We start from the raw sequence: 15,270 nt of genomic DNA, 5'->3' as shown, positions 1-15,270 counted from the left end.
ACCTACACATAATTGTGATTGAGCTAGGGGCAGCCCACCTTGATATGGAGAGGTTTCTAACTTTCATCTCAGGGCATACCAGTCAGATTCTGTAGAACAAGACCACCACCATCCATCAAACCAGCAGACAGGGTGGTGTGGGGTTCATCAGCACTATGTTGGCAGGTAATTTTCCTGTGGCAATGGGCATACTAATGGAGAATGTTTTTGGTAGCAGCTCATCAAGGTTCTTCCAGTGTTAAGGTGGTTGGGTCTGAGTTGCCTTTCATTGGAGGACCACAAGTGGAAGCTGCATCCCCAAGTGGTACAGATGATCTTCTCAAGATTAGGATTTCTACTTTTAGAGCTCTTCACCACTAACCAGGTCAGGATGTGTAATCTGACTGACTGGTTTCCAGGAGGATGCCTTCATATCGAAGTTTTCTCAGACCATGTTTATGGGCCAACCATTTCTGCCAATTTGCATTCTGCCAAAAGTGCAGTGGAAGGTCAGGAAGCCCCAATTGCAGCTCATGCTACCTGATCTAGACTGGGCTTTGCGGATTTGGTTTGCCGATCTTTTTGCTCTTAGTCTTGGCTGTACATACCACTCCTGTACAAAGGGGACCTGCTCTTGCAGCATGATGGTCATGTGCTCTTCCTCAATCCCCAGACACTGGAAGTGCACAAGTTGAGATTGCACTGTGCCGGTTGGAGTATTTTTAATTCTTGATGAAGTTTCAGACATCACCTTGGCAGCCAGTAGGCCAGCCACCAAATTCATCCATGCAGTTTGCTGAGGTACCTTTATCCACTGGTGTGAATCGGAGAGTCTTTAAGTCTTGCCTTTCTGACGTCTTGAGGCTTGCATTAACACTTGCACAGCAAGGCGTTTTGATGACGATACTTACGGGTTATCTGGGGACAATTAAGAGTTATTTGGTGCCCAGTCTGCTTTCGTGTCCTTGCCTGATCAACCTTCCCAGTTGCATATTTTCTGAAATGCTTGATCCATTTGTTCCCACCCACTCCCTTCATTGCTCCTCTGTAGGATTGAAGCAGTGTTTTGACTTTGTTGATAGTATCGCCATTCCAGAGAGTGTCTTAATTTCGAACATCTGCAGAGTGGTACATGGTCCTCCTAGCATACTTTAGGCAAGCACTCCTGCCTCACATATCAGGCATGCAGTGACTAGTACTTTGCCCAAGCTGTGTTGCAACATTCCTTGGCTAACCTGTCACTACTCCATTTGCACCTTCCAATAAAGTGTTGCTTTGGGACTCATTCATAAGGTGGTGAATGTGAGGAAAGATGTATCCATCAGAAGAAGTTACTTACTTTTGGTGACAATATTTTGGGGGGGTTCAATATTCTTCCTAAAGATCATCACCTCCACCCTCCTCCCATGAAGAGTTAGTGCCGTAACTAATAGATTCCAACTGATGAAAACATATTATGTGCTGTCTTTTGCCCCCACCTTGCTGGGGCAAAGACAAAGTACACAAACTGATGTCAACATGCTAGTTGACACCTAATATATTGCTGCGAGATCGTGCCCCGAAGTAGAGTCACATTCGGAGCCACATTCCACTTCCTGGCGGTGTTTGAGAGCCATTGCTGGAGAGAAAGATTTCCAAACTAATCTGTAATTTGCGGAGATAATTAATAAGACAAGGAATCTGCACGAAGAGTATGTATCCACCACAAATATCATCATTAAATGTAAATACCCCTTCAAAGGGAGATCTTTTTAGACTCTTGTTTGTTTAAACATTAAGCATTGGTAACAGATGAATCACTTCAGGGGTGAGGAGCTCACTTAAGACCCTGCCAGTGACTATGTTTTGATCACCTCATTTGAAAAGGTATTACATCAACTACTTGAAGTTAAGAGCTATTTAACATTGAGGGTATTCCTTCTGTAGTTAAGGGGGTGTAAGGGGGTTGGGGGTGGAACCAAGCTTAAGTCCTAATAAAAACACTTCAACAAATGTTCTCTGTGAACTAGAACAGAAGAATAGAACCTAAGATCCTTTTTCTTAACAAAGAAACAATGAAGTTACAAGAAAGAGGCTAAAGTAAAAGTAATGGATGTATTAGCAGCTCCTTTAGCTGGGAAGGACAATATGACTGTATATATCCTCAGCTAATTTTCTTCCTTGGATCACAATAGGGAACTGCTTCAAGCAGTAGACATTAGGTTTTTCATACCTGGGCAGTCCCGATCATAGATCTATTCAGGAGCAGTTAGATTCATGAATCAAGTCACAATTATTTTGTCAAATTATTTTAGCCTCGGCAATATTTAAACATATGTTCTCGATAAATAGTAGTGATCAGTTGATAGATTGTGTCATCGACTTCTTTATACCTAATGATTGTCACCAGTCAACTCCTGTGAGTGAAAAACCATTTTATTTATAAAGTTATGCTTTATGGTTCATGTCACATTGCAGCATTCCCACAAGTTAGTATGTACTTTACTGCAGAGAGTACCTGAGATACTATGGTAAGTGACATTTTTTGTCTGACGTCTTGAATATTGTTTATAAAGGAAATATGACGCTATATGTATTATGAACAGATGCTTATCTATTTATTTCCATTTTGAATTTAGTGCCTCACTGGAATTTGGAAATCTAGATGAAAGTTCCCTTGTACAGTCAGATGGAAGCAACTTAAGTGCAGAAGACAGGGAACTTCTCAAAGCTTACCATCACAGTTTTGATGATGAGAAAGTTGATCTTGACCTGATTATGCATCTTCTTTATAATATCTGTCACAGCTGTGATGCTGGTAAGTAGCATATCATAAGTTTATTTTTAGGGTGTCAGCGTAATTCAGCACATTTTCTCTTTAAAATGAATGAAGCGATTGATTCAAATGAGTAATTCAAGTTCTACTAAGACTTTGAAACTCAGATTGGGATACTAAAGGCTTTGTGGAGACATTTAAAACATTCTATATGCACTACTGCACACTTTGAAAAGAATCCTTTCCATTCTTAAGTGGAGCAAGATGTAGAAGGTTTGGTTGTGGTCATCCTTTAGGATTGACAGAGAATATTCAGTTGAATTAAAGTCTTAATGATAGTGGAAAATAAAGGAAATATAGGCTAAGGTTGTATTTCTAGTGAAACTGGTTCCACAGTTTGGATGCCATGAAAGCAAACCTGAAATCACTAAAACTGGTATATCAGTTGATAGGCAATACGTAGCTTCTTTTAGAGGTGCATCTATAATCCCACCTCCAGAAAACACCCCATAAAATCTGTGAATTAATACCCCTCTCCAATTAGACTCTTCCAATGCTTTTTGTCAAGGTAATTGTCTTTTGTGAGGAGAGTAGCTCTATATAGGTCTGTAAACCCCTAAAGCTAGGGGTTAATCATCTAGAGCTCCTCATTTTATTGTATTTGCTTCTGGTTTTAGTTTTGTAAAGCAACAATTGCATGTAAATGCTTTTTCTGTCTTCATATTTGAGAACTCATTGTTGGTCACTGCTCACCTACCGATGTAAAAGCCCCTGTGGATTTTTTTTTCACACCCAACATGTTTAATAGCTTTTGGGAATCTTGGAATCTATGGTTTCCATATCCTGATAAGTGATGCAGTGGTCATGTCTGAAGTTGCCTGGTGGAACTTCCCTCTGACCGTGATGTGTTCACCATTGCCCAGATGTTATAGCTGTACCACTGACAGACGCCAATGTATTAGTCTCTTGTTGTTTCTTTTTTTAAGGGCTTTTTTTCTTTGGGCTGCCTAAGGGAGGTTAAACAAGTGAGAGTTTCTATTTGTGCTGTCATTCGCTTTGGTATTATACTGCTATATTTGTGGCTAGGAGGTAGCTCTGGGCATCTTTGAGACCAGGTTCTCACTTCTGCAACCTCACTCAAATCTTTGGGATAACTCCAACTTAATTACAGATGCTTATAATGCTAGTAGTTGCTGTAGTGTCCGTCCCATCATGGTAGCATGCAAATAACTACGTCACACAAAGAGCTCTGTAGTACATGTCTCTATTCTTCAGAGTGTAACCATTAAGTAACTGTACGCATTGTGTCATGAACTTCATTAACCACACCTAGACACAACCAAACGATTACGCCACTCTTCTACTGAGTCCATCAGGAACCAGAAGGGTTTGTCTATACATTTTTATAAGACACTACATCACCCCATCTTGTGCCCAAAAGTACAAATATTGCACATATACATCTTAGTTCCTCAATGAGTCGTCGAGGTGCTTGAACCAGTTTTCCAAACCTAGTTGTGTGAGGTTGACGAAGCAGAGGAGCAGGGCCTGCTTCAGGCACCGGGGATGCAGAGTTATTTGTAGGAGTTATGCTTTCCGGACTTTCAGGTGGGCATGTCTCATTTCTGACATATGGAGCCAATGAACATTGAGGATGGGGCTTGGAGTGCTACAAATCTCTTGTGATGAGCGATCACCTTATGTTCTTTGCTCGTCACAACCCTCAGGGGTTCAGCATCAAACTGAGCATGAGACTTGCATTTCTGTTTCTACTTGAAAACCATGTCCAGGTATATCGTCGTTTATCACCATAGGTCTTCATTCTGGACTTGTGCAAGGAATCTGTTGTACGGATCTCGTCCGCATCTGTCGACGTATGAGTGGTCCATTGCAGCACTTTGATTCCCCTGGCTCTACCAAACATCAAGGTGGCAGAGCCTTCACTTGTAGTTAAATGAGAAGTTGATTGGCAGGCATGAAGGGCTGAACAGAGGGCTTATATGAGATCACTTCCTTCTAGTGCAGCTCACTGAACTACTCTCTTTAGGGTTCTCAAGAAGCTTTTAACAACACCGTTGGCCTGTGGCCAGAGAGGAGTGCTTATATGATGTTTGACATTTATGTTAGTGAGAAACTCTTTAAACTTTCAGCTGTTTAACGATGGGCCATTGTCAGACTTAAGAATGTAAGGGACACTTCATGTTGCAAAAATGTTATTTATTATTTTGATGAACTTGATGATAATCGACAATGTTTAATTTCAACTTGCCTTAATTGGTGTCGCTGCTTGGTCTTGTGGGCCTGGCTAGGGGATTTCTGGAACTTTCGGGTGCCCATTTTCTCTTCTTGACGTGATTCAGTCATTTTCGCTTTTGCTTTGCAAACCGTTACAAAATGTTTTTTTTTCCTGTAACCCTTGCATATTTGTCCAGTGGCAGGGTATTTACCTACATGTGGAAATGAGAATCTGCATTGGAAATGTAATTTCTTTTTCCTCTGAGAGATCACTTTATGGCCTTAGACCTTGTGTCTCTGCATACTTTTAATGTTCAGTGCTGATTCACTCTAGGCTACTCCAATTTACATATCAGCAGCTTGCCGATCTGCACGTTCTTCTGCTCTTGCAGCCATGAGCACTTTCTCAAGACTGAGTATCTTTCACAGCATACATCGTCTGGATACGTTGAAAAAGATTGAACTTGCAAGGTTTGATGAGGGCGTCAAGTCTTATTATTATTATTATGCACATATTATGAACAATATGTTACTGTACTAGCGCATTCCTCTCAAAATAAAATATCCACATTTCATTGAATGAGTTGAATGTGCTGAGCACTATCCCTAGAGGTCACCACTGCTCACATTTCTACAGTATATTAAGTGTGAAGTAGTTCCTGGAAAGAGCTCTGCTCTAGTCCTACTTTTCCTGAATAAAATAGACCTCACATAAAGACTCATCTCCAGGCCCAGCTCCACCTCAAAGTGAGTTGTCTCTGAATTTCTCTGAGCATGGGAATCTTCTTTTTAGACAATGACTGAAACTTCTGTGAAGGAGAAAAAAGTCTCCTTGTAAACAGTTTGCCACCTGCAGCTTAAAGAGGATTTATTTTAATTTCCATCAGAGTTCTTCCTCTTCCTCATTTCTCCCCACATATTAAAAGACACGTCAACCGGTTGTGTGTTTTTTATTCAAGTTCCGCAGTGACAGGAGCCTTTGTGACAGAGACAGGTGTTTAGTTGTGTCCTAAAAGAGAAAAACAAAGAGACCACCACTCTTTAAGAAAAAGTTCTTTGATAAGTGCATCTCTATCAATCTACACAAAAAGTACAGAAGATGACTCGAGTACACATATTTAAATAATCAGCTTCTCAGGAATAAATATCCCCTCTTCTGAGGATTCTCTTGAAAATGCTTTCAAAGTAGGCTTGCAAAAGTTAAAATCTGAAAAACAACACCATTTGCTTCCTGTTCGGTTAGGGGGGCTTATGGTGGCACTGCGAGCTAGCTGGTCTACTGGCCAACATATCCTGCTGGGGTATCCAGAATCAGTCTTCGCACCAAGCCCCTAGTTTATGTTGTCCAAACAATGTGAAGATCCTATGGATTAGTAGGAACTACACAACAGTTGTTGGTGGTCACCAGTAAGTTAATGCTAACCCTTGATTATGATAGCTTTTTGGGGGAAATTAACTAAATGGCTTGAGATAGCCCAATTTTCAAACATGCAGACTTTTGTTCCACCTCTTGACCACAGTGCACAGGTTGTAAGAGAGACTCGAATTTAATAAATTATTCATGTTTCTTGCCACAGTGGTATCTTGTGTGTAATTGAGAAATGCTTCCCTAAAGTTTTTTAAAGCAATAATGTGGCAAGCCAAAAGGAACTGGAAGAACCCTTGGAGTGTTAACTTTATAGGAGCTTTGAAAAGCCTGCACATCAAAACGGTTAAGAAAGCAGGCCAAGCTGTAACCAGGACCATATAGTGAATATTGAACTAAGGATTTTTGACTGGATGTTTGTTAAACTTACAATGTGCTGGCAAAACAAAAATACTTAAAACTGCTACAATCTATAAAACAAAAGATGTACCTGACAAGATCCAGATTTTAACTGATCAGATTAAGGGACCACTGCTATAGCAGACGTAAAGGAGACCTTTACCCTACTTAGTGCTTATGTGTTCTTGCAAACAAGATTCTTATAGACATAGGGACAGGTGTACAAAGCTTTTTTGCGGTTGTACGCTGCCCGATTCGCAGAATCAGGCCATTTTCGACCCACCAAAAAGCTTTTTACAATATACAAAAGACAAATTGCGATTCGGTAACTTGTATCCGAATCGCAGTTTGCGTTTGCTACCAAATACCAATTTGGTATTTGGAAGGGCCATCCCTTCCAAATACCAAATCAGAATGGTATGTATTCATTATTTGCGACCAAATTCCAGTTGCAAAACAGTAATACTTTACCACCAGTTAAAAACTGGTGGTAACCCATTCGCAAAGGGGAAGGTGTGGCTTGGGGACAAACGCATGTAGTGGTCCGATGGCCCACTGCCTACTCTTACAAAATGACACTGCAACGTTTAATTTTTTCTTTTTAAACACATCTTGTTTTCCATTAAGGAAAACAGGCTGCAATCAAAAACTAAAGAGTGCTTTATTAAAAAGCAATCATAGACATGGTGGTCTGCTGATGGTGGTCTGCTGATGTCATGAGGTCACCATCTCTGTTATGGCTTTGATTCCTAATGGGTTGCAAATTGCGACCTACCTTATTAATATGGTCTATTTGTGACCCACTAGGAATTGCTAATGAATCTCAAACCTGTTTCATACATTAGGAATAATAATTTCCTAATTGCAATTCGGGAGAGAATCACAATTAGGAAATTAGTATTCCAAATGTTTGTACACCTGACCCCTAATGTGCTCATGTGAGATATTAACACATTCAGGAACATTTTGCTCAGATCGATGCTTGTATGACTAAAAATAAGAAAACAAGAATATGCAATTTTAGTATGTTTAAATGGATCTGATCCACAATTAACTGCTTTGTTCCTTAAGTATGTGCCAGCTGTTTTTACAATGTTTTCAACTTTTATTTTAGCTTCATGATCGTTTGTATAGCTTATTGCCTGTAACCTAAACATTGAGCAAATTAATGAAAGAAGTGAGAAATATTTGGCATATTAAAGAGAGAGCGTATTGGCACTGTTTGTAGGTTGAAGATGATATTTATTTGTTTTAATATGTGTAATGATTTAAATAATCTTACAATAAACACTTTATTCTTATAATGAATACATTTTCAGTTATTTGCTTAAAATGTACCCATTGATAATAACAGTAAATATGTCTACCTACAACAAGACCAGACGGGAAGAAAAGGAAGGAAGACATTTGATTTGAGAATACCAGCCATTAAAATAAATTTGTAAGTCATTCAGTATGTAATGGCTTCCAGAGGTTGGGAAGAATTGGCAAATGCAACACTAAACATATTAGTAATTGTCTTTTAATCTCTAATAAAAAAAAAATCAAGTGACTGGGAAATGTATCTCAGTGGCTATATAAATACATCCCAAACCAAGTCGACCAGAAAAGGATAAGGCGTCCACACAAGGCAGTAGAAAGTGCAAATCTAGTGGTTTACTTGTGGCAAAAAGTCATGATGTGTTTCTGAGGTTTGGATTCAATGTATTTACAATTTTTTTTAACTCTTTTTATTGGTACTTATATGATGATGGTATAAACATGGCGTAAGCATATCTGTGCATCATTTTGTGTACATTTATGTATTCTATTTACAGTACATTCGACTTTAATCAAGAGAGACCAGCCAGCACTTTGTATGCCTCTGCCAGTCTTGGAGGGTGTCAGCAGGAACCACTTAGGCTCCAGTGGTACCTCGCCTCCGACAACCGTCGTCATAGTGTCGGCGGTTGTCCGCCAGAATCGGGCATTCCCATATTAGGAGGTAAAAAGTACCTTCTGAACCACATCCCCTGTGGTATAGTGCCTGTTCGCATCTCTCCATTCGATGCAGCACCGCCCTAGGGTAGTATACCCTGTGCAGCATTGTCAGCTGTATGAGCCTAAAGCGAGACCTCACAGCTACATCCCTCAGGCTCTGGAGCACCTCCATCCATTATTTATCTTCCAGGGGGCCTGCATCGTATTCCCAAGGCACTCTTAAGTGTGCCCAGGGGTTCCAGAGCATTGTTTATACTTTTCTTATAGAACAGGGAGACAGTTTTAACTTGCAGGTGCTCTGTCAGTATCCTGTCTTCCAGAGGTGAGGAGACCTCCAGCACATCACCCTCTCCCATATGTTTCCTCAGGGCATGGCCCAGTTGGAGGTATCTAAACCAATCCCCCTGCCCCAGGCCATTTTCTCGCAAAGGACACACAATTGAGGGACGGAATGCAGAACAAATCAAACATTCACCCCCAGTCAAGAGATCTGGGTTAAATCCATCATTATTTTGCTCACCATGCCACCCCAGTTTAGACCTGGGCGTATGCAAATCAGTCTTGACCCTGTGCCTCATAGGAACAGTCCAGCTGGCACTGCCAAGCCAGGTCCTCCCTGGACCGCAAACAAGCATCCTAGGACCTGTTTCGGGGTTTTACCCCTCTTCAGCCAGGATAGCTTGATTCCAGTGGCACAGTGAGCCCAGGACCCACGTCTGGGCATACCTGGCGCACTTAGGGCGAGAAAGCAAAGGACACACAATTGATGGATGGAATGCAGAACAAATCAAAACATTCACCCTGAAGAGCAGCAAACATAATGTATGCCCACCCCTCCATATGTCTCCCAGCATCTCTAGTCCCACTAGGTCCCACTTGGTAGAGCCCCTCAGCTAGCTTATTTCTTTTAGTCTTGTCTCCCGTCCAGAGGGGTGTCATCTCAGTGAGCTTGTTCTCCCTACCCCTATACTTTGTTGATGGTTTCCCTGTTTTAACTACTGTCTTTGTGTGATACGGGAGAGATTTATCTACTTGTTTGGTGTACAGTATCTCCCTTGGACCCTTTCCACCCATGGCCTCTCTGTCAACCCTGTACGCTGGGTCTGATCTGTTTTCGAACAACCACCTATTCACGTTGGCCAGCTGTGCCGCCCAATAGTAGCAGGACGTCTGGTACTGCTAGGCCGCCTTCATATATTCCCCTCTGCAGTTTAGCTAGCGCGATCCGCGGGCCGCCCCACTCCATAATAGCGTCCGAAGTCATGAGTTACTTGCTTGAAAAATAAGGGGGGCACCTCGTAGTGGGTGTTCTGTAATGCATATAGCAACCTGGGTAGTATCATTTTAAACATAGCGGCTTGGCCCATCATGGTTAGAGTAAGGGTCCGCCCGTGTATAGCGTCTGTTATGATTCTATCGAGCTGTCGGCCCACGTTCTTGAAGTGAAAGACTTGGGCGTCTCTCGTTAAATGGATACCGAGGTATTTAAAACAGTTTTCTTCTTCTGGCATGGGACATCTGGACGTAAGGGCAGGTACTCCTCCCGATAAGGGGTATAACAGTGACTTGTCCCATTTAATACCATACCCAGAGTATTCACCGTATATGCGAAAGATCTGCAGTATTCTATCTACTGACTCTCGTTTTTCCACATATAAAAGCATGTCGTCCGCATAAAGCGATATTCTGTCTTCTCACTCCCCCCTACCGGTATTTGCCATATCAGAGGGTCCTGATGCACCCAGGCCGCCAGTGCCTCCAGCGCCAGTGCAAACAAATGAGGGGACAGCGGGCAACCCTGCCTAGTTCACCTTTTCCGGGCACATTCTCTGGACACCATGGCGTTGACCTGTACTCTAGCCGCTGACTGTTCATAGAGAAGCTTAATCCAGTTTACAAGTTTGGGGCCCATTTCCAGGCGCTCAAGAACAGCGAATAGATAATTCCACTCCACCAATCAAAAGTCATTCTGGCATCTAGGGATAGAAGGGCTGATTGTCTGTTTGGGTATTTTTCTGTTGTATGAAGTATGCCAAACGGTCTGAGAAGATTCAGTATGATGCTCTGATGAGACTTAAACCCAGACTGTTCTGGGTGTATTAGGGTGGCAATCACACTGGAAAGGCACATGGCCAGGTGTTTGGCCAGCACTTTGACCTCATAATTGAGTAATGAGATCAGTTGATAAGACCCACATTCCGTTGGGGGTTTACCTGCTTTTGGTATTACCGAAATAACGGCCATTCTTTGGTCCAGGGGCAGTATTTTATCTTGTTGTGCTCGATCAAACATATTCAATAAGTGCTCTGCTGTTATGTCTAACATAGTTTTATACATTTCTACCGGGAGCCCGTTGGGCCCTGTTGCTTTCCCACACTGCAATGAACGGCAAGCAGTTTTAATCTCTTCGATTGTAAGACCCCCTCCAACACCCCTCTCTCCTCCTGCTTAATTTTCAGTAATGAAATGTCACACGGGAAGTCCAGGCAGGTTTCCACTGTGTGGGTTGAACGGGATGCATAGATCCCTTCGTAGTAGTCCGCGAACTTCTCTGCAATCTCAGCTCCGGTTCCATACTTTTCACCTCCCTCGTCTATCAGCCCAGGCACCCAACCTCTATTCATCCTACTCATATCCAACCAGGCCAGTAGTATGCTTGCCTTGTCCCCTACATTGTACAATTTATGCTGCGTAGCCAGCGCCTCCGTCCCAGCACGGTCTTCCAGCAGATCTCGTTATTCTTTTTGCTTCACCTTTAGATGTTATCTGTCAGACCTTGCCTGAGGATCCATGCCGAACATCCGGCGCTCCAATTGTATTATTTCACTTTCTAATGTTGCACATTTTATGTTTTTTTCCTTCATGAGGGGCCCTATTTTAGCCAGAGTGCTACCTCTACTGCTTTAAATGCTTCCCACAGGGTCACCGGAGAGGAAACTGTGCCTACATTGTTTGTGAAATAGTGTTCTGCCTCCTCCCTCACACTGTCTACGAAGTCCTCATCTTTAAGGAACCACGGGTCCACGCGTTGTGGTAGCGTATGGTCCCTGACCGGACCCACAAGTGTGAAGCCTCCACCGGGGAGTGGTCCGACACCCCACAGGACACATGTTTGGCATCTAAGAATTCTCCCAGCCCAGGGCATTAGGTAGTCAGCAGATAGATGAGTATACTATTTCTTATCTGGGTTCTAATGTCTCCAAATATCATCCAGGCCCATAGCCTCAAGAAAGCCACCCAATTGACCTCTCTGTCTAACGCTGCGTGTTCCAAAGGGCCCCACCCCCCTTTCACATTGAGCTCTGATGATATAATGTCATTCATTTCTCCATCAAGAATCAGTCTGCCCTCTGGCAGTTGGAGCAAAAGTGAACCCAACGCCTCCAGTGCTGCAGTTTGTAGGCCCAGTGGGGAGTACATTAAGCTTAAATTAAGTCTTTTCCCCTCTCACGTCCCACTCACTACCGCATAGCGGCCAAGTGAGTCCATCCAGGTCTTATTCTGTATGAAGGGAAATGCCTTCCTTATTAAAACTCCCACTCCCCTGGAACTGGAGGTGTAACCAGAGTGTGATACCAGAGCATAGCCAAACCACTCAAGAGCTTTACAATAATTGCCTTTAAGATGTGTTTCCTGCAAGAGGACCACATCTGGTGCATGCCTCTGTATAAATCGTAAGACTGTTGTCCGTTTAAGTTTTCTATTGAGCCCATTTACATTCCATGACCAGACCTTCAGTAAGGACTATGGCATTTTCGATTAACCACTTGAATTATGGCTCTTGTCTGGTGCCTTTATCAGGGCTGGCCCTATCAGTGGCACAGATTTCTGAACTCTCCCTGTGAATGCATCTCTTATTACATACTCAACTAGAAATTTCCCCCCGACTTCCCACCCTGCAAGCCTGCTATTAAGGTTCTAAAGACCCCAACATTCAAACCTGCAGGGCGCCTGTCGACCTGTAACTTGCATAACGCTTCTAACTAATGACTAATATGGGGGTGTTCAGCCTAACCTGACTCAATCTGCGAACTTTATCCTCCTCCCTCCCGACCAAGCCCAACCTGTATTTGTAGCCTCTATATGCCTCGTTGGGGTTAAGCTTACAAATGTTCCCTTTTGGGCCGGAGTCGATGTCTCAATGTTCCACCTGCGTCGCAGGGATGTAATGTAAGTGGGCAGCAGAATCCAATCCTCATCTTACCTTCGCCCCGGTATCACCTTTTACTCTCCCGCCTCTTATGTATCTGATTGCCCCCCTGGCACCGGGGACACGGACCGCTGGTCCTCTACAACTCTGGGAGCTTTGACTCCCCTGGTCCGTCCTCCTCTGTGATGCGCCTCCTTGCCAGGGCCCCGGCCGACTGTACGCAGTCATTCCAGCCATTCCCACACTTCCTCCGGCGTAGTGAAATGCCATGTTTTCCCTTCGGCTATTACTTGCAGTTTGGCTGGAAAAAGCATCATGTACTTTAAGTCTTTGGACCTCAGTTCTTTTTTAACGGTCTCAAAGCTTCTTCTTTGCCTTTGAACCTGCAGGGTAAAGTCTGAGAAGAAGCGTATCCGGGTGTTTTCATATTGTATGTCTCTTTTCAATCTCGCTGCTTGTAGTATAGCGTCCCTGCCTCGGTGATTAAATATCCCGGCTATGATTGTGCGCGGAGGTGCTCCGGGTTTGGGGGGTGGTACCGGTGTTCTATGCATCCTCTCAACAGAGTAAAACTGTGATAGACACTGGGTTGTAATTTATTGGTTATGAAGTCTTCTATGAACAGGTCTACACTGTGTCCCTCTGCTCCCCTTGGGACCCCAACCACACGTATGTTGTTTCTCCTTGCCTGCCCTTCCTGGTCTTCTAGCCGTACTGCCATGTGCATGGTCTGCTGTGTTAGACTGTGCACTTGTTCTTCCAGGCACTTCGTTGTGGATTGGAGTTGTGTGATCTGAGTCTCGACGGTTGTCGCCTTTTCGCTTAATTTGGAGAGGTCCGCCCTGATCAAGGTGACCATCATGGAAATCACATCCATTTTAGGCTCTAGGGAGCCCTTAACGTCCCTAATCGTGGCCATTATGGCCGCCAGGGAAGGCTTCTCCGCCCCTCTGTCCTCCTCCACATTCAGTGGGGCCTTCATAAAGGTGTAGTTGTCCAGCTTATTAGATTGTACGGACCCCGCTCCTCTGGGTTTCCCCATTTCTTCTGTGTCTATTGCCAGAATGGTGTGTGCGTTTCTCTCTCCCCTCACTCGCCTTATGCACCGCAACTGGTGGGTTCCGCTTCCGACTTTTGATGTATGGTCCAATAGAACCTCAGTTGAGTCGCTAATATTTGCCCTGCTTGGCCATAAGTCCAGCCTCCACTGCTTTTCGTGAGCCTTTGGGCTCTCTAAGTTTCTCAGCCACCGAATGAATTAATCAAGGAGTGGGAGGGGGGACGGTGTATCCAATGACTCGATTGACCCCCGCCCGTCGGTTGCTCAGTTTCTGGTACAAATGCACCTGTTATGGCGCCGGCCTGTCCGAGTACTCGCTCCTGTTCTGGGCTATCCTTCCTCCTCGTATGGGGGGGAGGAAGCGGGGAAATCTCACTCTGGGCTTCACAGAATCAATTCCCCTCCACCGGTAGGCCTCAGCACCCTCCTTATAACAACTTCAGGCCTGCAGCGAGTACATCATCCGGCTCTCTCCCAGATCTTTGGAGGCCCCCGCTCACCTCTCTCATGCGGGTTCGGCCCCCGCTTCAGCAAAATTTCAGTGAGGGGTCGTTTCTCCGTCTGGGTCGCTCCATGGCTCTGGTGAATCGGCGACCGTTGCCGCTGCTAAACAGTCAGCCGCAGCCTACTCTTGCTGCTCCGGCCCGCATATGGGGTCCGTATGGGGGTTTTCGTCAGTTCACTTGGTCACAGGCGCAGTTTCTCCAGGCGTCCCCACTTCTAGGTGTCAGGCCGTTTGGGTAGCCTCGATCAGCCTGCCGGCACTAACTTTGGCGCTCAGGTGTAATGGACTCCACCGCCCTGCTCGATCCTTTCGGCCACCGCTGACTGCACTCACTGCCTAACCCTGTTGCCGCGCTCCGTCTCCCAGCACTGTCACTGGCCAGCGGGATGTTGATTGCTTCTCCCCACTAATGAATACTATTTCTACCAATCTCCTCCATCGATGAGCAAAAGGGTTTCGCAAGTAGGAGGTTACAGCATTCCTAACCGCCAGAGGAGAACCCAGGCCCGGATCCACAATAAAACCATCACTAACCGTAATCTCCTGGAACATAGCAGGGGTTAGAAAAATCTGTAAAAATGAAAACCTAAAGTGGTTTCTGGAAAGCGGAGACATAATTTGTATGCAAGAAACTTGGGCCTTGACCTCCACTCCTCTGGCCGGGTACTATGAACTTCAAGTACCAGCAACAAAAAGGAACATCTTCGGTCGACCAGCAGGCGATCTATCAGTCTTTATAAAACATGAGTGTCCCGTCGCCGCCACCACCATCAACGTGAACTCCCTCGGGCTACAAACTATACAGATAAGAGGCTTGAGCAACACCAGTCATCCATTCGAC

At 44.2% G+C, this 15,270-nt stretch overlaps 1 protein-coding gene across 5 annotated transcripts in view; it reads left to right on the top strand.

Annotated features, from left to right (window-relative positions):
- Positions 1 to 15,270, top strand: part of YTHDC2 (YTH N6-methyladenosine RNA binding protein C2) — a 1,035,502-nt gene that overhangs the window by 467,209 nt on the left and 553,023 nt on the right. For all 5 annotated transcript variants that reach the window (XM_078675531.1, XM_078675532.1, XM_078675530.1 and 2 more), the window contains one exon: positions 2,598 to 2,776. In XM_078675531.1, the coding sequence (XP_078531657.1) occupies positions 2,598 to 2,776 (179 nt within the window). The remainder of the gene's footprint in view (positions 1 to 2,597; positions 2,777 to 15,270) is intronic.

This window comes from Lissotriton helveticus, chromosome 2_1, assembly GCF_964261635.1.
Source record: "Lissotriton helveticus chromosome 2_1, aLisHel1.1, whole genome shotgun sequence".
Taxonomy (NCBI): Eukaryota; Metazoa; Chordata; class Amphibia; order Caudata; family Salamandridae; genus Lissotriton; species Lissotriton helveticus.
This window is presented reverse-complemented; position numbering and strand designations above follow the sequence as displayed.